Below are 21,877 nucleotides of genomic sequence, written 5' to 3'. Positions count from 1 at the left end.
GCTCCTGAGCCTGGAAGTAAAAACAACCCTGCGATTCGTGGAGGGGTCCCGGAGGCCCAGAACCTAACAGTGAGGCTGGCAAGGGTTCAGCAGCTCAGCATGCAGACAGGAATCAGGCAAAAGAGTCTGAGCATGGACCCACAGGCTCAGTCACATGCCACAAAGAGACAAGTTCATGTGGAAAACAGAAGCTTGGGTTTGTTACTCTAAAAAGCATCTCAATACATGCAAATTGGTTTCTAATGTTTGAGTTTATTCTGCAGATAACTGAGACTCGGCATCGGACTTCCAGAAAGCAGAGGAGCTGATTCTCTCACTGTGGAATATCTCCCAACTCCTGGTTCCCAGAGTTCACTTGACAAGGTAGGCAGTGCTAGTTGACAGCAGAGTCAGGCAAGGATTTGGCTGAAGGGAGGCTCGGGGAACTGGACAATGGTCATCGTGTCACAGTGGCAGGCAGAGAGCCCACGTCTGAGGACTAGAGCCACCAGCTCTACCTGTCACTGCACAAGGGGTTCCCCCTATAACAGGGAGTCAAATTGACTGGTGTAGTCTGAGGCCTGAGGGTTCCATTTCCTGAGCACCTGCCATGGGTCAGATATTTTAGCAGGACCTCCTTCAATTTCCAATAGCCCCGTGGGGGTCAGTATTATTCCCTCTCTACGGACCAGCAGGGCAATAGTGAGCTGTGGGGTATGCTCTCTTCCTAGCCAGGGAAGACCCTCACCAGTTGTGGTATCGGCCACTGGGGGCATTTAAGAAAGGCTTGTCTCGATGTCATTCCTTGCAGGCTTGAAAAGAAAGCAAGAAAGCAATTAGCACTGCGAGGTCTGAAAATAGTCCTCGCCTGGAGGCAGAAGGATTGATTACATAACCTCAGTGGTCTCCCAGAACTGGAAGGAATTTCGATTTCTGTGGTGGCCAAACACTTTAGGTGCAGGAACCTGTGATTACACTTCTAGGTAAATGCCCACTACACAAAACAAATTAAAGAGGAACTGCTCTGGTTCAAGTCAGTGGTGTGGGGGTGGGGTGAACCTGGAGCCCCACTCACTCAGGCCCTATCAAAATAGCTGCGGGGAGAACCCCTTTGGCCTCCAAGGAACCCACTTTGAAAACCACTTTTTTGGGTTCCCTCTGTTCATGCTACATACATCTGAGGAGGACTCCTGCCTTGGGAGGGGATCGGAGGCCTCTGCCTCTACTTTGCCTTGAGTCTTCACATCTCTCTCTCCAGGGCAGACCCTTCTCTGAGCTACAGACTGGCAGACCAGCCAGCTACCTGCTAGACGGCCCCCAAGCCCTGATAGGCTAATACTACGCCAGGATCAACGTGTTCCAAGCAAATCCACCCTCATCTGCCTCTGCCCCAGAGCATGAGCAGGGAGGAGAGGCAGAGGGAGAGAGAGAAAAGCAGACTCCCTGCTGAGCATAGAGCCTGATGTGGGACTCAATCCCAGGACCCTGGGATCATGACCTGAGCCGAAGGCAGACGCTTAACTGACTGAGTCACCCAGGCGCCCACAGGTCTCCCTCTTTTTAAAGACTTCTGATCTCCTGTCTTCAGTGCAGCTTCTGACAGTGTGAGTCCTGCCTCCCTCTCCGGCCTCGGAGCTCACTGCCTAGACTGCTGCCCTGAGCTCTGGGCGGCGGGCTTCACGCTCAGGCGGCAAACATTTTCGGAGAGAGGGCTGGGAGCACGTGTGTTGGGCTGTGGGCCATGTCTCAGCTGCACACTGCCCAGCTCTGGCCTGGTAGCGCTCCGGAGGCTCTCTACACTTCGCAAATGAGTAAGCAAGGCTGTGTTCCATAAACCTTTATTTATGGATGCAGCAACTTGATTTTTCATACAGTTTTCATGTGTCATGAAACCTTCTTATTCTGATTTTCTTCTTCAATCTTTAAAAATGTAAAAGCCATTCTCAGCTTGAGAACCATATGGAAGCAGTCAGACGGCGCGGTCAGGCCTGTGGGCTGTGGTTGGCCGAGCTCCGCCCTGGACATGCAGGTCTCTGGGGCTCCTCAGACTTAGCCCTTTCAGGTTTTCTTGCCTTCCCTCTACCCGGAATGCTCCTCACGATCTGCGTGGCGTCCTTCTGAGGCCCACATTGATGCCGCTGCCACTTTTTCTTCTTCTTCTTCTTCTTTTTTTTTTTTTTGGCTTAAGTGCTTCCAGCCAAACTAATTGCTCCTTTATCTCTAATCCTAGAACCCTTTCCCGGGCCTCGATTATAGCTTTTATCTGGCTGCACACAACTTACAGATTTATGCCTGTTCCTCTCTTTAACCTGTTCTCCTTGACAGCAGGGCCTGGCCTAGCCGCGTCCCCCTTTCTGCGCTGTCACGTGGCCATGTCACACCAAAACGCTTGCAATTCAACACTCTCGCCCACCGTCCGACAGCCGGCCAGACACACAGTCACACTAGAACTCTGGTCCCCTGATTCCCTGAGGTAGTATTTAAAATCCTGTTTGGCCAGGAATACCCCTAAATTCTCATTGGACTGAGATGGGAATGGAATATGCCATGTTGTAGGTTATTCATTTATTTATTCAATGTATGATTTGGTTTCTGGGGAAAAAAAATTTGTCCATCAATCCATTTAGGGGTTTATAATGACTAGCCCCAAAGTGCCATAAATCACTTGAGACTAATGCCATCAAGCTGAGGGTGGCAGAAACTGACCCCATGCTGATGTGTCCCCAGCTCCAGTCCCCACACTTCTCTGGCCTGCTCTGTGGACTGCTGGCGCAAGGGGGCCCACCGGTAAGGCTCCTAGCCTCGCAGGGTATACAGCGGGCCACAGCAGCGCCGCTGTTCCCCTGTTTCTGGCTCCTTTTGGGTTGGCAGATGGGAGGCACAGTAGACAGGAGGAGAGAGAAGAGAGAGATGTGGTTACTCATTCTGGGCTCCTCCTCCTGCTCTGGTTACTGATTCCCAGGCCCCCTCCCCAAGCACTGTGGGTTGGCGGGGGCCAGGCTCCTCAGTTCTGCCAGGTGGTGCTTCTTCTACTCCCTCTGGCCCTTTCCCCCCAACTGTGGTGAAGGCCTCCCTGCTGCATGGTCCCTGAGGGCCTCATCATCCTTGTAGGGTCCTTTAATCTCATCCTATTTTCTGTAAAAGGTCCCATCACTAAACCTTCTTCAGTGAAAGCCGGGCAGGATGCCTTCTGTCTCCTGTTAGCCCCTTGACTAAAAGCTGTCTCTGCCACGCTTTGGGGCTGTGTTTGCAAGCTGCAAAACTGAGATTATTTTAGTCATTCCCAAGTTTCCTTTCCTTCCGAGCAGTGGTTCTCAATGGGGGGTGATTTTGTACGCAGGGGTCATTTGGCCACATGTGGAAATTTTTTGGTTATCATGACTGTGTGTGTTGAGGGGAGACACTGCTGGCCTCTAGCATCTAGTGGATGGAGGCCAGGAACGCTGCTAATGACCCCAAAATGCACTGGACAGTCCCCTACAACAAAGAACTCCCCACGCCACAATGTCAACAGTGCTGAGGCTGAGGAACCTTGCTTGAGTCGCCAACTGATTATTGCATATGCTTGCACTATGTGCCCCAGTCTGGAAAACACTAGAAAAAGAAGTTCCCAGGGTAGAATCATTTATTAACACAATATATATACCACCATATATAAGCATGCCGACTGCAGATGAATACCACTGGGGTGCAAATCCTGCCTCCAACACTCCATCGATGAGACCTTAAGCCAGTTACGCACTCTCTCTGAAACCCTGGCTTCTCACCTGTAGGCTAATGGGAGGACCTCCTTCCCACAGCCGCTGCTAGGACTGGATGAGTAATAAATGCCAAGTGCTTGAAGCCTAGAAAGCCCTCTGGAAACACTGGCCCACGTGAACTCGCAGACCCCGTTCAGGGCTGTATTCAGGGAGACAGAAGAGGGTAAGACAGGGTCTGCTTCTGAGAAGTTCATCACTAAAGCAGATTTTCAGACTGGGGGTTGTTCCCTGCTGTAGACTTGTGAAATTCATTTAGAGGTTGCAGTTAACATTAAAAACTGGAAATTTTCAGGGTGCATCATGATTTGTAAGGGAAAATGCCACTTGGTGACATTTTCTTTATAGTTCTATAGATAGATGTGTGTACTGGGTTGTGCTGGAAAATGTACTTTTTTATGGTGGGATGAGATTAACAAATAAAGTTTAAAAGCTACCAGTTAAATAGGAAAGGTAAGACACTCGAGGCACCAGAGAAGGCCCTCTGGTTTTGCAGAAAACTCACACGAGCCTGTGAATGAATTCAAGCTTCACCACCTACAGCCTGTGTAATCTGTGTGTGTTGGGCTTGTTACAAAACTCTCTGAGCCTTGGCTTCTTCAGCTGCAATGTGGGAATTAAAAATACATTTTGCACTGCACTGGGGCGGGGGGGGCGGCGGGGCAGTGGGGGACAGAGCCTCATCCAGGGGTACAGAGCCTCCTGCAGAGCAGGTGTGCTCCTGATCTTCTAGAGGCTCCCGTGGCTCAGTTCTTGTCGCCCATTGTCTGGCATCAAACTGTAACCCGCGACCATGCCAGACAGGCCTTCAGGGACCCGAAATTGTAGAGATCCTGGTACCTATTTAATCAGATGAAATGATAATATTCATCTCTGCTTTTCTATTTTGGAAAATACAACAAAAAGATCCAGACAGGTGCTTCGCTCCCACAAAAGCCCATCGCCCGCAGTGGCAAAATGTTTCCAGGAAAGCTCTCAGAGTGAGGCTTTGTGAAGCTTGTCAGACCAGGTTGGCTTTTGGGTTTATTTTTTAAATATTTCAAAGGTGTCCTGCCACCCAACGCTAAGGAAATGAGGCTGTTTAGGAAAGGTCCAGATTTTAAAGGTAATGCCTCTGCTTCTAGTGCCACTGTTATCCTAGTTTCTGGCTGGAAAGCCTGGCCCCAGGGGCCTCGTGGCGGGGGCTGCCCCCTGTCCCTGCCACCTCCAGGTGAGTGATGGGCTGCTACTGTCCGGAGCCAGAGCCTCTGAGCTGGGGTTGGGAGGGACAAGCTGCCCCGCTCTCCACCGTGAGAATCCGCGCGCCCCCTTCCCCCCCAACCCCAGCACACCCTCACTGGGAGGCACTTCTTGCTTTTTATCAGCCTTACATGGTCCCATTCTCTGCACACCACTGGTTTTCCTCACTCACTCACTTACAACCTGAGCCCACCCCACCTTTTATTCCCCAGAGCCTTCTGGGGCCTTCTGCTTAATAGGTGTGCAATCCAAGTTTGCTGTCGAATCAATCAGAACCAATATCAGCTTGTAATTGGTAGCAGTTAAGGGCTTAATGAGCAAGTTCTAAAGCCCACCCTTGGTGTTTATAAATTTTGTGTACTTAGAGCAAACTCAAGGTTGAAAGGAATGTCCTCATCTGCTCCCATACATCCACCGGACTTTGGATCTCCTCCAGGGCTGAGGAGCTCCCCACCTTGGGGTGAGCCAATTCTTTAGGATTGGAGCAGAAATCTGCGATTCCCCCCTGCCATTCCTGGTCTGGGCTCTGGCTGCCAGGCAGCAATTCACAGATTGGAGCACCTGAGCTAGAGCACTCCTAGAGCTCCCAGCCTGCATGTGTAATGCATTCGTGTGCTACATAACACGAAAGAGAGTTGAAATACGGCTCCTCTTCCACTTTACACGGCGGGAGGGGAAACACTGGTGGTTAGAGAGGTTGGGCTCTGGATTCAAAAGGCAGGAGGAATTCAGATGGCCTTGGGAAACTGGCTTAATTTCTCTGGGCCTCAGCTTCCTTGTCCATATAATGGGGATGGTGATAGCACCGACTTCACAGGCGAATGATGAGGGTTAAATGAGACGATGCTTATCAATTGCCCAACACAGTGCCTGGCTCTTTAAAGGCACTCAGTATTACGATCAGCCTGACCTGAGGAGGGGCCTGGAAAGGGGTAGCTGGGGCTACACAACCCCGTCGCTGCCTTGGGCAACAGGCCACTGTGGCAGGTGCAGAGATGCAGATGTGGACACCCTAGGCCTGCAAATAAGAACAGGACGATAGAGGTGCGCCCACCCTGAAGTCACCCCGGACCCAGTCTGGGAACAAGATGAGCTCCCAGGAGTCACTACGGCCCCCGGAGGAAGCATGGCGGCCCCGCCTACCTTGGTATTGGGCACTGAAGCCGCGCTGCCGGTGGTTGCCGTCCGAGGTAAAGTGCAGCCGCAGCCAGTTCTTGCTGCTGATGACAGGGGCTGGGAGGCTGGCTCCGGTGAACCTGCGGGCACACGACATGGGCAGGGTTAGGGGTGAGACGGGCAGGCATCCAGGCGTGTCCCCACTTCCCAAGTGAGCTGGGGCCTCAGCCCAGGCCTGGAGCGAGAAGGAGGGGCAGTGCCACCCCGGCTGCCCTCCAGCAACCTGGGGCCTGAGCAGCTTCAGGGGGCTCTTCAGGGGCCCTTCCCACCACTGAGTTACCTTGAGATGCTGTGGAGAGGGTGCATCCCTCAGGCCAGGAGCAGAGGCCCATCCTTTCCCCCCCAGCCAGGAGTGTTGGCAAATGTCACTCCCTTGTGCCACGGACCGCAGTTGCAGGAGAGAGGCCCAGCCTTCCCAGCAGAACCCACCCACCCCCACCTAAGATCCTGATCCCCCAGCAAAAGTCCAGCCCACGACCCCCGGGCTGAGGATCGGTTACCCCTAGTGAGCTCCCAAGGAGTCCGTGGAAAGGGCCTAGGCAGGCACTCCAGGCAGTGCGGCCCTTCAGGGGTCTGAGAGCCCATTCTGGGGTCACTCACTAGGCCCCAGGTCTCCTCTGGCTCCTCCTTTATTGCTGCTGCCTCCATAAGAGGCATCCCCTTCCCTGCTGGGTCCCTCCTCCCTTAGATTAGCCTCTTCTGGCTCCCAGCCAGTCCAGCCCAGAGGGCGGGGCACCAGGGTCTGTCCCCTGTCACTGTTCACTGCCCTAGCCTCTTGGCCAATTGCCATCCTGAGCCACCTTCCAGGTCAACCAGATCCTTCCTCCTGGAGCACAGGAACCTTCAGCGGCTCCCCAGTAGCTACATAAGACCCACCGCCTTTCAAACTTCCCACCCTGTCCCCTGCCGGAACGAGCCTCTGCTTAGTGCTGCCACACTCAAGCTAAACCGTGATGCCCCCCCACCCCCTGCGTGTTCCCTGCACCCCAGGAACCCCCTCCATCTTACCTTCCCTCCCCTACCCCACAGCCTCCCAGCTGGCCCATTGCACCGGTGTTTTCTCTCTCTTCCTCCCCGCACAAGAATCCGGTACAAAGCTTCCTGATGCCTCCCCTCTGACAGCATCACATCTCCCTCTTGTCTGCCCCCACCCCCGCGGGGACACGCCACAGGCATCTCCTAAGCACACATGCTTTGTCCTTTCCTAGGTCTTTGCCTTTTCTGCCTGGAACGGAGCCACCTGTAGCCCTCTCTCCCGCACCCCCTGTGTCGCCTGAGATGACTTGGGGAAGCCCTCAATCATCACGTCCCAGGAGAGCCTACCTCCCCTGCTTGGCTTCGAAGCCATATGGATTTGCATTCAGATCCAGCTTCAGCACTTAGCAGCAGTGTGACCTAGGACTAGTTACTGAACCTTTCTGAGGATGAGAATACGAATAGCAGCCTGAAGACCTGTGGGCAAAGAACTAGCCCAGTACCAGACACATAGGAGCTCGAGAAATCTCATTTTCCTTTTCCCTCCTCCGTCATGCCACAGCACTGCATTCGGATTATGATTCCCTATCTAGGTGTGTGTCTCCCTTTGATACCTCCTCAAAGAGGGTGCTGTAGCCTGGTGGTGAAGCTAGGGCTCTAGAGGGATCAGCTGTGTTATCTTCACAAAAATTACTTCAGCTCTCTGTGACTTTATCTCTAAAATGGGGACAATGACAACCATTCCTTCAAAGAGTTGCAAGGATTAAATGAGGCAATACATAACAAAGACCTTAGCATGGTCCCTGGCAAATAGAGAGCTTTTGGTAAATGGTGGCTGCTCTTTTCTTCTTGTCCACTTGCATTCTTCATCTCTGTACCAAGCACCTAGCACAATGGTTGGTACAAAGCAGGGACATGAGGATTCCAATACAAAATAGGTGGTGCACTAGTATGAGAATAATGCCAGGAGTTCCATGAATGGACTCTTTATAAAGGGAAACCACCAGGGATGGGGCAGTATCCATACAGCCTGTTACCACTCGAGGGCCTGGAGAGGAAACTGTATCCCTGAAAAAGAAGGCTGTATGGAAAGGGCCACCATGTAGGACCCAGATCTTCAGGCAGTTTGTGCAAGTCCCACCAGGAGGGATCAAGGAATGGATACCCAGAACTCACTTTCCTCCCTCCCCTCCTCCAATCTCCTACTGATGCTTCTGTTGATCTATCCCAATTGAAAGCCAGAAGCAAAGGAGCATACTGATGTAGCCTCACCCAAAGCTAAGTCTTCCTAGACATGGAACTGAGTGGAGAAGGTTGGGGAGAGGATTTGGAGGGGCAAATGGAAGAGATCCGACATGGTGGGTCCCTATAAATATGTATTAAACAAAGGAACTAACCAAGTGGCTTCATACCCTGCAAAACTGAATTTTTACTATAATGAAAATGCTGACACACACCAAACTCCAATAATACAACCCACATTGCCATGGTAAGAGCTATTATAGAAACCAATTACTGTATTTTACCAGATCCCATTTAAAATAGTTTATTACCGGCTGAGTCATTTAAGTTTTCTAAGGAGCCACAAACAGTATTGTGGGGTTTTTTTCCCCAGGCCAAATTCAATTCTATCTCAATGACAAAGCTTGGAGACTATTTACGTAAGGGAAGTAGAAATAGGGAGAATTTACCTGAATAGTTCAGAACCAAAGGCTGTTTATTGCAAAATGGAATGTGGGGAGGGTGCCCGGGTCCCGGGAGCAGGATGAGAGTAATGTTGGAGATGGTAAGTGGAAATCAGTGAGGCTTCTCCAGCCCCGGTATCTGCTTTAACTCCAGCTGTCCAGCCTGGAGAAGCCCCAAGGGGCATCTGTCTTCCATCTCTCCCAAACCTTTACCCATCCTAGGGCTCCTGCTAACTGTTCGTTCCTAAGGCTTAAACTCTCAGGGCCCTGTGGTGCCTACACACCTTTACTCTGTTCTGCTCCTGCCTCCTTGCACGTAAATGTGCATTAGAAAGTTTTCTTGGCAACTATCTCAAGAATTGGGGGCTTCTGTGTTGGGAGTCATCACATCAGACTCTGCCATTGAGATGGTGCTGTGCCTCACTGAAAACTCTCCAACAAACGAGTGACACACACAATGACATGGATGACTCTCAGAAGCTGATTATACTGATAAAAGAGGGCATACGGTATGGTTCCATTTATATGAAACTCTGGAAAAGACTAATCTATAGCGAGAGAGAGTAGATTAGCCATTGCCAGAGCTGGGGGTGAGAGATACTGGTGGGGGGCCCACGGGAGGGAGTACAAGGGACCCTCCTAGGGTGATGGAAATGTTCTACATTCTAAAGGAGATGGTGGTTATGTGGCATGTACACGTTGGTCAAAGCTTTAAAAACTATACATTTAAAATGGGTCACTTTATTTTTTGCAAATTATGCCTGAATAGAGTTAATTAAAAACAAATCTTCAGTGGCTCCTATCCTTAGAGTAAAAGACCTTACTCTGGCCTCAGGCTTTAAAAAAAGTCAGTGTGTCCTCACCTCTCCTACCTCCTCCTCTCTTCATCTCTATTCTTTCTGCTCTAGCCACACGGGTCTCCTTGCTGTTCAAAACTGGCCAGACCTCCTCTGGCCTCAGGGCCTTTGCACTTGACATTCCCTCTGCCTGCTAGCTGGCTCTTCTCCCAGACATCCATGTGGCTCACCTCCTCACTTCCTCTAAGCCTTTCATCAAATGTCACCTTCTCGGTGAAGTCTTTCTGGTCTGATGCCTGCCTGCCTTCCTTCCCTGAGCACATGTGCACACATGCGCATGCACACACACACACACCATCTCCAACCATACAGAAGACCTTACTTGTACGGGAACACACACTGCTTTTTTGTGTTTCTCTGCCTTTGCACTTGCTGCTCTTTCTGCCCTTTCCCATTGTACCACCTGGCTGCACAGAGAGGTTGAGAAACTTGTTCAAGGTCACACAGCTATTAAATGGACAGAGGTGGGAGTCACACTTAAACCACCCCACTCAGAGCCTATGTACTCAGCCACTGCATCGTACTGCCACATACACACAAGCATGAAGGAAGGCAGCGGAGCAGTTCAGGCTGAATTCCATTTCTGTTCTTTTTCCTCCCCTCCCATCTCCCCCGCTCTCCACCAGGATCCTCTTTAATTTTGCTCCCTCTTAGAATCATAATTAAAGGAGAGAAACACAAAGAGAGATTCTCCCCTTCAACCCTTTCTGTCCACATTAACTTCACTCTGGGGCGCCTGGGGAACTCCAAGTTCGCCCAGGAAATTGCTATTGCAGTACAGCATAAAATGTATTTAAGCAATTACACTCAATTTTTTTTTTCTTTTTGGTAAATTGACTTCCGTTAAATGGGGCTTCATTAATGGAATCTGGCTTGGGGAGAATAAAAAACAACCACCACCACCACAAAAACACCACAACGGCTCCCTTTAATGCATGTAGTTGATTATGGGGAAAGTGGCTTTGAAATCCCCTACAGAAAGCTTTTAGTTCTTGTCTTGGTAATAAGAGAGCTCAGAGCAGACTTCATGGAAAGCATTTCTTCTCAAGAAGCTTCTCCTACAGTCAGGATGTTGGGAGCGCTGAGATGATAACTGAGTCTGCAAGGAATCACTGCCTAGCTGTACGCAGAGGGGGAGGAGTATTAGGAGCTCCTGGTTTCAGTTTCAGTATTCCTGAAAACTGACATGCTCAGGAGAACATGCACTCATTCATTTACTCACCAAGCACATATTGGATACGAGGCACAGCGCTTGCCAGTGGGTGCCACTCCCACCGGTTCCCTGGATATGGGGAGTCCTTGCAAAGCCTGAAATCTACCAGATTCAGCTGCAATGTCCCCTTCTCTGCACAACCTCCATTCCTCAGTCAATGGCATCTGGCTTCTGTGCTCCCAGAGCATGTCCTGTGGGCTTTATCTCTCAGCTAAGCTGTGTGCACAGCCTGGATCTGATACAGGGTTGGAGAAGCTCTGCATCCCAGGGGCCAGCAGAAACCATCCTTCCAACCCCAAAGCTGGCTGGGGAGAATATAAAATATAGGAGGTGCGTGCCACTTTATCCCCACTCCCACACCCTCTTCCCTCCCCACCTGCCATCTGCTCTCCTCTTTGGGGGATGGAGAGGGCACCATGATGCAACCAGGGAAAAACCCTTCTGGAAATGGCTTGGTGGTGGTAGGCAAAGGGCACCAAGGCTCTTGTTGAAGACCCGACTCCTCTGTCCCCACCCAAGCTACCTCTCATCTCTGAAGAGAGCCTTTATTGACTCAGCCCTGATACCCATTCTCATCACCAATGATTTCCGTATCAGTTTTCCTTTAGCCAAATGCCTAGGATTCTTGCTATGTTGAGATAAAAGCTTTCCCCAGGACAAACCCATAATGTTATCTATTTTCCTGGAACCGGGCAAAGGCCCAGGAGGAATGCAGTTCTCTTTTGGATATGGACTGCTGGAGTCCCTAAGTCTTAAGACTTATCTTTGGAAAGGCATCCCAAGATCTGGTTCTCAGCAGTGCCTACCTATCCCAATTGTTCAGGCTCTGAGCAGCTGAGCCACGGTATGAAGATCCAAATCCCAACTACCTACCTGGAGGTTTTGGGGCTTGTTTGAACAAACCCAAGCTTCTGCCAATCGTTCTTGCTCCTCAGTGTTCTTTCTCCCCATAATCCACACCATCCTCCTTGTCACCCAACCCAGGCATCATCCTTAACTCCACCATTCCTGCCCTCCATGGCCAATGGCAGCCAAGTCTTCTCTGCTTCCTGACCTCATCATCCTCACCTGGACTACTGAGATAGCCCTCTGCCCCGCCCTCTGCCCTCAATCCATCTCTGTACTCTGTGGGGAGATTTGCCCAAGTTCCTGCCTTGCTGGAAACCCAGCAGCAAAGGCCCACTGGCTCCAGTATCATAAAGTCTAGACTTTTTCATGCCTTCCCCCTCCAGTGACACCCACTTTGAGCCCCAGCTTCTTTCATGTCTCCATGCCTCTGCATATTCTACTCCCTCTACCTGGAATGTCCTTTCCTGTTGCCCCACCTGACTTCCTGGGGGAAATATCACTGCTTCCATAAATCTAACCAAAATGTCTCCTTTTCTCCACCTCTCTCTTTCCCTGAACCCATGGGAAAAGCATTTGCCTTCACTGTGACCCCTCTGAACCACGCTCATGCCCCTGCCACAGTACTGGACACACCAAATTGTAACCATGTCCCCAACTAGAAGCCAAGCTCTGAAGAGCAGGGACAGGATTTTCTTTGTCTCGCCATGTCCAGCAACACAGCACAGTGCCTGGCACGTGGAACAAGTCAATTCCTTAGAACAGGGGATGGCAAACCATAGCCGGCTGTCTGTTTCTGTAAATAAAGTTTTACTGGATCACAAGCGTGATCGTTCATTTACATATTGTCTGCTTTCAAGCTACGATGGCAGAGTTAAGCAGTTGGGACAGAAACTATCACCTGCAAAACCCTAAATATTTACCTCGCCCTTTAAAGAAACAGTTTCCTGACACCTACCCTAAGCCTTGCAGACGACATAGCTTGTTGGTAAAAAGTAATTTCCAAGTAAGGAATAATAAAAGAACACATACACAGCTAAAACATTTCATGATGGTGTACAAAGACTTCCATGTACATTTATGCATCAATCCATTTAATGCAGGACCAAGGTCTTTCCTTTGACTACGGTTTCATTCTCCACACTGTCTCTCTTATATAAACTCCACCCATAATGCATCGTTCGCCATACCAATTCTGCTACAGCTCGTTCAGTCAACAAATATCTATCGCACACCTGCCATGTGCCAGGCACTGTGTGGGGCATTGAGGATGCAGCAGTGAGCAAGACAGACCTGGTCCCTGCCCTGATGGAAGTGAGCAATTGTCTCAGTCACTCACACCTAATATTTAGGAAGCAATTCTTTTTAGAGATTCTCCTTCATGGAGTCTTTCCAAAGCATTCAATTTAGTTTCCATAGATGCAACTCTATTTCCTTTCACACTCATATTTCACCGGTTTATGTGATGTTTAATTTAAATCACATAATTACAATAACAAGTATGACTGGCACCAAGAGGGTTGGCAACAAACCCATCTGATTCTCAGAAAGTGCAAGACTCAGCTGGTGGGACCACGGAGTGCACAGGCGTTGAGGGTGGGGGTGGGAGACGGCCCGCAGGCAGCTGGTGCTTAGAGTGCCACCAGGCAACGGTCAGGAAGATCTAGCAAGACCATGGGAGTGCCAGCTACCCCAGGGAACTGCTCTGGTGGAGAGGCCTAAGAGCACTTTCATTATGTATGCTTTGTGAATGAATGAATCAATGAATGAACGAACGGCAGTCTCTTGCTTTCAACCATGGGCATCTTCTCTAATCACATCCCCTTTGCTGCTAGGAGAGTGGGAATCAGTTAATATTAAAATCTTAATTGACAAGGACTTCAGAGGACTTCCAGGCCTAAGGGCCAGCTATGTATGGATCTCATCTACAGCCTTCTCGACAGATGGTCAGTCCAGATCTATTCTGAATGTTTCCAAAGATCGAGAAGTCAGCTCCTTGCCAAATTCTCCCTGTCCACTTTGATTCACTCCCACCCTTTTTCTATCTACTTCCTGCTCATCCTTTAGGTGGCATCTTACAGCCAGTGGCTCCAGAGGGTCTGGCTGGCTTCTCCTGTGTACCTCGTGACTCCTTGCACTTCCTCTACCCCGGTGCTTGTCTCACCAAGCATCATCCAGGGGTCTGCCTCATCCTCCAAACTGTGTGCTGCTGAAGACAGGAGCTGTTTCTTTCTTCTTCAGTTCTTTCCTCAATACATTGCATGGAAACCTAACACATGGAAAGACCTCAATAATACTGCTTACTAGAAGGAACGCTTGAATGAGTGAATGAACGAATGAGATCCTGCTAGTGAAAGCAGAGGGCATATATGGGGAAAAGCAGGCGAGCAGGTGAGCCTGGAGACAGTGGGGAGAGCCTCCAAGGCCATGCTGGGTTTCATCTCGGTTTCCTATGAAGATGGGCCACCCCACCCCCTTGGTCCCTCAGCCCTCACAGTGCTCCCCATTCACTTGGCAGCTGCTGGAACCTTTCTGGGGGACTCTTCTCACCCTGACTATCTCCAATGCACTAACAGTGAGATCTGGTAATTAATGTGGGTAAATGTTCCTTGTTCCCCAGAAGCAACTCAATAAACTCAACGAATTACCAGGACTCTTCCCTGCTCAGCTAATTGTTAGCTCCAGGGAACCTACACAAGCTACATCAGGTAAACGCTTTTCCTCCAGACACACTGTTCCCTGGAGGGTTGAGCCGGGCAGAGGGAGGGACAGGTCTCCTGGCAGTGTGTCTGCCCCTGGGATGCGGGTGTCATCACCAGTGGGCGTCCTGGGGCTCGCGCGTTGGGGGTGGCACCTTGAGAAGGTCTGGAAGTGGCTTGGGGGGCCCGTTCCTTGCATTCCCTGCTCGGCTGCTCACCCAGAAGGGCTGCTGGCTGGGGCGTCTCCTACCTCTGCGCAGAGGCCGTGCTCACTGGCGCTGGGTCTGCGGACGGGAGTGGCGCCGGGGGCCGAGCTCTGGGCGAGGGGGCTGGTGGCGGGTCCTCAACCACCTTCCAGGGGCTGCCCGCCTGCCTGCCTCGTTTTCTGTCTCCACGTCTAGAGCGGGAAGCTCCAGTCCCTTCCGAGAGCTACAAGCCTCTCTGAAGAGCAAGCGCCCCGCCAGCCCCACGTGACCTTCAGGCCGCAGCTGATTGGCTCAGGGTGGCCATGTGACCCAAGCGGGGCCAGTCAGCCCATGCGACCGTGCAGGGGCTAAGACCAAGGGAGGGCCCCGCAGGCCCGGCTCGCAGACCGGAAGGAGATTTGGGGAAAGGGTGGCGCAGCATCGTGGCATCTGCCACTGTCGCTGCCACCCCACCCCCGCCCCATCACTTTTACACGACGTGCCGCGCCTCGTTCCGTTGTCCTCCTCCACGTCCTGGGGCCGCCTGCCTGGACAGAATCTAAGCGCAGTCTCTGCCCTGCCCTGCTGCTGAATCCTTAGCTAGCCATTCCCTGCCCCCTGCCCGAGTCTCTCTTGCTCCAGGTTAGACCGGAGAGCTCGCCTGGAGGCCTGATGGTCCCATGGCCTGAGATGTTAAAGCCTGCCCCATCGGGCCTGGCCTAGGAACTGCGTGCCTTAGGAGCGTGGTGACCAAGGCACACTCACACTCTACCTGGACCTTTACGCTTTCCTGGCTCAGGTCTCTGCCTAGGTGGAGATGCCAGCCTGTCTGGGTCATCACCTGTCTTATTCCCCTACACAGAGACGATAGGTTTAAGGAGGTCAAAGGTTAAGGGCCGGGCCTCTGGAATCAACACAGTCCTGTATTTGTCTGGGCTCCACTGTTTACTAGTTGTGTAAGTATGGGGATGTGCCTGAACTCCTCTGAGTCTGTTTCCTCATCTGTGCAATGGGAGACCTGTGAACAGCTGTGCTTATGTATATAAGGTGCCAGGATTGTGTTTGACACACAGCAGGTGCCTCACAAATGTGCACTATTTTCCTCCCTTGCTTAGTTAGGTCTGAGAGGAGAAGGGATGGAATCTTATCAGTGCCTTGAACCCTACCTTTCAGAGCATACAGGGATTAAGTAGACCCCAGAGTAGCCTGGCTTGGTTTCCCTGGAGAAGTAAGGATGCCTGAATTCAGTCTGGTGACAGGACAGTGCGGGGGGAGAAGGACAGGGTACTCTCTGGCGCCCAGGGTAGCCAATCCACGTGGCAGCCACCCTCCCTTCTCCCTCGGCGGCCCCAGCCTGGCCTCCACCAGCTCCTGCTCTCTCAGCCTTGTCCATCTTCCACCTGTCACTCGCAGACATGAGTCAGAGAAGGGGCCTGTCCCCCTCCCAGGGAGGGTGGCAGTGTATGCCTTGCAGAGGCCCTTGGGGATTATATTTGGATAAACTTCTCATCCTGAGGAAATGTTTGCAGATGGCTTACCGAGGAGCCTCCCACACCAGCCTCTACCTGCCACTCAACTGCCATTCTGAGCTTCAGCATCATCAATGTCCCTTCCCACCCCCCCCCTCCAGAAGGAAGCAGGTAGCCAGCCCTGCCTGAGAGCCTGGCAGCTCTGAAGGCCTGGCTGAGGGCATGAGCCTCCAGTTGGCTGGAGAATGGGTGGGCTAAAACATCTCGGGGATGTGCAGGCCAGTGAGGAAGGTGCCCTCGTCAGACAGAGCTGGATTTGGATCCTGCCTCCACAGCCACTAGCTGTGTGACCCTGGGAGACTGCTTCACCTCTCGGAGTCTCTCTTTCCCAGTATGTGTCTCACAGTGCATTGTGACAATTCAGGGTGATATGGTGATGCTTGTAAACTCCTGCTAAAGCTTCAAGACACAGCAGCCACATATTCTCAGTCACGGCATGTCTCCAAGCAGCAAGGGAGACTCGTGGGCAAAGGGCTAACACTGAATAGGAAGCAGTTTGGGGTGGAGATTAGGAACATGGGCCCTGGAAGGTTCCTGCCTGGGTTCGAGTCTCAGCTCTAAACTTACCAGCTGTCTAACTGTGGGCAAATAACTGACCTGCTTTGGGTCTCAGTTTGCCCTTCTATTTACTAAAGATGACAATATCACCCACCTCATAGAGCTGACAGGAGGTCTAAGTGAGATAATGGGTATAAAAGCTCTTGGTACCGTGCTTGGCACATAGCAAGTGCTCAAAGACCGTTTGCTATTATTATTGAGGGTACACAATGTGCCAGTGTTGTATGTCTACTTTCTGAATAACCAGCCAGAGGTCTAGCCATTTGTACAGTGGAGCAAAAGGAAGTAGAGGGGAGAGGAAGGAGATAGGAAGGAGAGAATGGACAAATGGGGGAGAGCAGAGTTCCTGTCTTCTCATATTGCTCACCTCCATCACATCTGGGCTAATACTTTTGGTTTCAAGTGGCAGAAATCCAGATCAAATCAGCCTGGAATCGAGAAGAAATGACTGGCTGCTATAGTCAAGCCCTAGCTGGCCCCGGGAATGAATAGACCCAGGGATCCAAACGCCAAAAGGCCCCTCTCTCTGTGCCCTATCTCTGTTGTGCTCTGTCTGCTGGCTTCATTCTTTCCATGACAAATGGCGATGCTCAAGGCTGGACCTATGGCCACCCTTAGCAGCTCCGGTTCATCCTCACACCTTCACTTCCAGAAACAAGACAAAAATCCCTTCCCTTAGTTCTAATTAGAAAAAGCTCAGTGGAAGCCTCTGATTAGTCCAGCTGGGGGGTGTGCCCACTCCTGGGGCCAAGGGCAAAGGCCCCTGCTAGAACTGTTGGGAGGACAGTTCTCCAAAAGAAGGGTTGTGCTCAAAGGGAAGGAGGGTCGGTGCTAGGCAGACAAAATGAAAGATGTTCATGGTGGTTGAAAGAGGCAGGGGGCTGGACAAAAAGATCAGGGACCACTCTTCCTACTCTGTGGCATAATGGAGTGGCTTTGTCAGAGCCTGCAAGGGGTATATCCATCCATAGTTCACTGTGGGTGTTCTCTCCCCAAAGTTGGTCTAGTTCTAGATCTCATCCTCTCCTTCTTTACTGTATCCTGCCAGAGGTAAGTAGGCATGCCTGGCCCCCACCATGCTGATCCCATGCTTGGGCTTGATCATCTGTTCCATTTCCTGTCCACTTGTCCACTAGGCCACTGGACTAGGTGTGGATACTTCACTTCAACCAGCCTGTGTTCTCAGTAATAGACCTAGGTTCTGTTTGTACCTGTACATGCTGGTGTGGTTCTATGGGCTATCCAGGTCAGTCTACCCACTAGACTCGAGGCATTCTATGAACTGGGGTAAACTGAGCAGATCCATCTGGCATGAGAGATCCATCAACCCAAATGAGAAAAGTCTCCCCTGAATCCCTTAAGTGTTGAGATTTAGATACCTTATTCTCCTTCCACCTGCCCTCCTCCTGCAATACTTGGCCTTATTCCCTGCTGGCTTCCTCCTCAACTTGTTCCTACCCAACAGAGTTTCTAGACTCCCAGTAGAGGCCAAACACATGGACTTAAGAGTCAAACCAACTTGAGTCTGAGGCCTGGCTCTGCTATGTAGTCCTGGAAAAATTAATCTCTCTCTTTAGGCTTTTCTGGAGATGATATACTTAAAACATTATCGTCATTCTTATTAAAATATTATGGTTACATGGGATTGAGTAATAGTTCTTGGCATGAGGTTAGTGCCAAAGAGCCTAGGCCTAGTGCTTATGACCCTGCCTTTCCCACCAGTCTGGCTTCCAGGAAATTTCAGATGCCTCTCTCTACCACCACTTCCTTTCCTAAGACATATCCATCCTTCAAACACTGCTTATAAGTGGCCATCAAAGAATCAGCCACACTGCTCCACAACTCACAGCTACTTATTGAGATGTGTGTGCATGTGCGCGCGTACATGAGTGGCGAATGAGTAAGTGAATGAACTGAAAGAATCCAAGAGTGAATTAATTGGTAAGCAAATGAGTGAATTAGTGACTTAATGAGTCAGCAAGTGAGTGAAGAAGAGTGTGTAAAATTGAGTAGATCACGCTCCTTGCTCCCACAACTAATCCAATAAGCGGTGGCATAAATTTTTCATCTTTATTAACATAAGCAGGGGTTAAGAATAGCACAGGAAACATTACAGACCACCAGCTGGATGAAAAAGACACTGTATTCCTTCTCTATTGCTACTTTAACAAATTACTACAAATTTCGTGGCCTGAAAGAACACAGTTGTCTTACAGTTTGGGGGGGGGGGGAGGGGAAGGGCAGGAGTTCAAAATGGGCATCACCCGGCCAAGATCAAGGTGTCTGCAGGGTTGCACTCTCTGGAGCTCTAGGGGACGATCTGTTTGCTGGCCTTGCCCAACTTTTAGTGGCCACCCCGTTTCTTGGCTTGTGGTCTCTTTCTCCATCTTCAAAGCCGGCCGTGCCGCATCTTCAGATCTCTGACTCTGACCCTCTGCATCTGTCACCACATCTCCATCTCAGACTTTGACACTCCTGTCTTCCTCTTATAGGGACCCAGATGATTACATCAGGTCCACCCATGTAACCTAGGGTAATCCTCCCATCTCAAATCCTTAACATAATCACATCTGCAAAGTTCTTTTTTCATGGAAGATAACACAGTTATGGGCTTCCATGTTTCAGATGTGGACATCCCTGTGGAGCCATTTTCTGCCTACTACAGATACTCCACTCAGAGGGCACATGCAGGGAATCTGCCTGTGATTCCCAACCCACAGGAAGAGGGGCAGGAGGGGGATGGAGGAAGCATCAAAGCATTTATCAGATGCCCGAGCCAGGTACTTTGCTCTTCTTCTTGGGGCTTTGAGCACTGGGATTTTTATCATTATTATTATTATTTTAATTTAAATTCAATTAATTAACATATAATGTATTATTGGTTTCAGAGGTAGAGGTCAGTGATTCATCAGTCTTATATAATACCCTTGAGCACTGGGATTTTTGAAAGCTCCTCAGGTGGTTCCAGCATGCCCTGCAATTCGGGGAACACTGACAGAAGACACACCAAGAGCACATGTTGCTACAATTGAGGGTCAAATCTGCCCAGGGATTTCTGGAGGAGATGGATCAAGAGCAGGGTATCTCAACTCTGGGTGCACATTACTGTCAGCAAAGGAGATTTCTGAAAGACTTTATTTGGAAACAAGAATAGAGTTGCAAGTTGCAAATATGGTATAGACATTTCCTATAGACCCATCACCCAGCTTCCTCTAACATTAGCATCTTACATGACCATGGTACATGTATCTAGAAGTCGACATTGGTACAGTATTGTTAGCCCAATGGAAGACTTCATTTAGATTTCCCCAGTCTTTCCACTAATGCCTTTTTTCTTGGTCCAGCATCAAGTCCAGCATCTCCCAGAGCACTGAGATATCGAGTCTACTTGATCTCTAATCTGCGTCAGTTTCTCAGGCTTTCCTTGCTTTCTCAGGACCTTGACACTTTTGAAGGGTACTAGTCAAGTGTTTGGTAGAATACCCCTTAATTTGGGTTTGTCTAATATTTTCTCATGATTAGACGAGGGGTTATGGAATTGGGGGAAGAATACCTTTATTGGTTAGGGTGGTATCTGCCAGTTTTCTCCACTGGAAAGATACAATTTGTCCTTTTCCAAACACTATTCATTAGAAGTGAGTCCCTACGTCCCGCCCACACGGTGGGGGGGGGGGGGTGCCGGGTCCATTATTCCCATCACTTCAGTTAGTTCCTCCCCACAGCTTTGTTACCACCTCACTCCTCTTTATTGATAAGGTTGTAATGAGTGACCCCCAGAGCATAAGTGGCAAAGCTAGAATTTGAATTCATGTCTGCCTGACTCTCAAGACCATGTTCTTTCCACTTCATGGTATCATTGCTAAATCAAGAGGATCTCACAGTGTCCGAGGTAAGAGCTCCTCCTCGGCTTGCCTAGATAGTGTTTTCCAAATCAGTCCATGGATTGTAACCCATAGTGGGTCATGAGATCAGTCTGCAGGTTGCACTTTGAATAACAAAATAGACCATAACAGAATAGAATAGAAAAGAATACATCACACACATAGTAAGTATAATTTGTTATAATGTTGTTTCTGTAAACTCTGTGTTTAGAGACCTTTATATTTATAATAGGGATAAAAATGACAGCTCTCCCCCCACCCGCCACCACCCAGGGGCACCTGGTGGTGCAGTTGGTTAAGTATCCGACTCTTGGTTTCAGCTTAGGGCGTGATCTCAGGGATGTGAGATCGAGCCCTGCATCAGGCTCTGTGCTCAGCGCAGTCTGCTTGAGACTCTCTCTCCCTCTGCCCCTCCCCCGCCCCATGCTTGCTCTCTCTCTAAAATAAATAAATAAATCTTTAAAAAAAATAGCACCCCCCCAACACACACACACAGTTGTTATAAAGATTAAATGAATTGACAAAGGTAAAACGCTTAGAACAGAGACGGGCACACAGTACGCATTATATAAATATTATGAAGTACGCATGTGCACAAACCAGTCATGATGTAAAATGTAATTCTTATTGTAAACTGCAATGAACAAATTAGAAAACACTGAACTCACAGCTCTAGACTGGGATGTCAGCAGTTTATGACCTCCAGGCACCTGCCTGTTTATGTGAAGCCACACTCATTGGTGTATGTATTGTCTATGGCTACTTTTGAGCTACAATGGTAGAGTTGAGTATGTCCAATAAAAACCATATGGCCCACAAAGCTGAAAATCTTTCTTATCTGGCTCTCCAGACCAACACCCCTGCCTAGAGGTCATCTTATAATACAAGGGATATTAAATGCCTCTGTGGAGGCCATGTGGCCCCGTTTTGCTACTGCTCTGGCAGGCACACTTACCCCTGCAGAACATTCTAGGCTGTGAGCCTGCTGGGTCCTCGGGCCTCAAGAAGCTCAATACCCTTCTACCCTGGACCGATGCCCGTGCTTGCTTTATTTATCCACCTCCATGGCTGTTCATGGTGGAAAGCTAGAAACATGGTACATTGGTCGGTGTCCTGGCAGGAACCAGATGGTCACTCAAATGAGAATAATTTGAAGAGTGTTTAATAAAGAGGCTATCTACCAGGGGAAGGGGAAGGTGTAGGAAAACCACAAGGGATAGCAGAGTAAAAACAGAGCTCTTACCACCCTTGGCAAGAGGGGACAAGGAGAGGGAGCAATTCCTGAACTTGGAAGGAG

The 21,877-nt window shown here is 50.1% G+C and overlaps 1 protein-coding gene across 1 annotated transcript in view; it reads right to left on the bottom strand.

The window, feature by feature from the left end:
* Positions 1–21,877, bottom strand: part of CSMD2 (CUB and Sushi multiple domains 2) — a 584,478-nt gene that overhangs the window by 304,811 nt on the left and 257,790 nt on the right. Inside the window, exon 6 of the mRNA XM_036065279.2 lies at positions 6,120–6,232. Coding sequence (XP_035921172.2) covers positions 6,120–6,232 — 113 coding nt within the window. The remainder of the gene's footprint in view (positions 1–6,119; positions 6,233–21,877) is intronic.

This window comes from Halichoerus grypus, chromosome 5, assembly GCF_964656455.1.
Source record: "Halichoerus grypus chromosome 5, mHalGry1.hap1.1, whole genome shotgun sequence".
Taxonomy (NCBI): Eukaryota; Metazoa; Chordata; class Mammalia; order Carnivora; family Phocidae; genus Halichoerus; species Halichoerus grypus.
The sequence above is the reverse complement of the archived record's forward strand: the minus strand, read 5'-3'. Positions and strand labels throughout refer to the sequence as shown.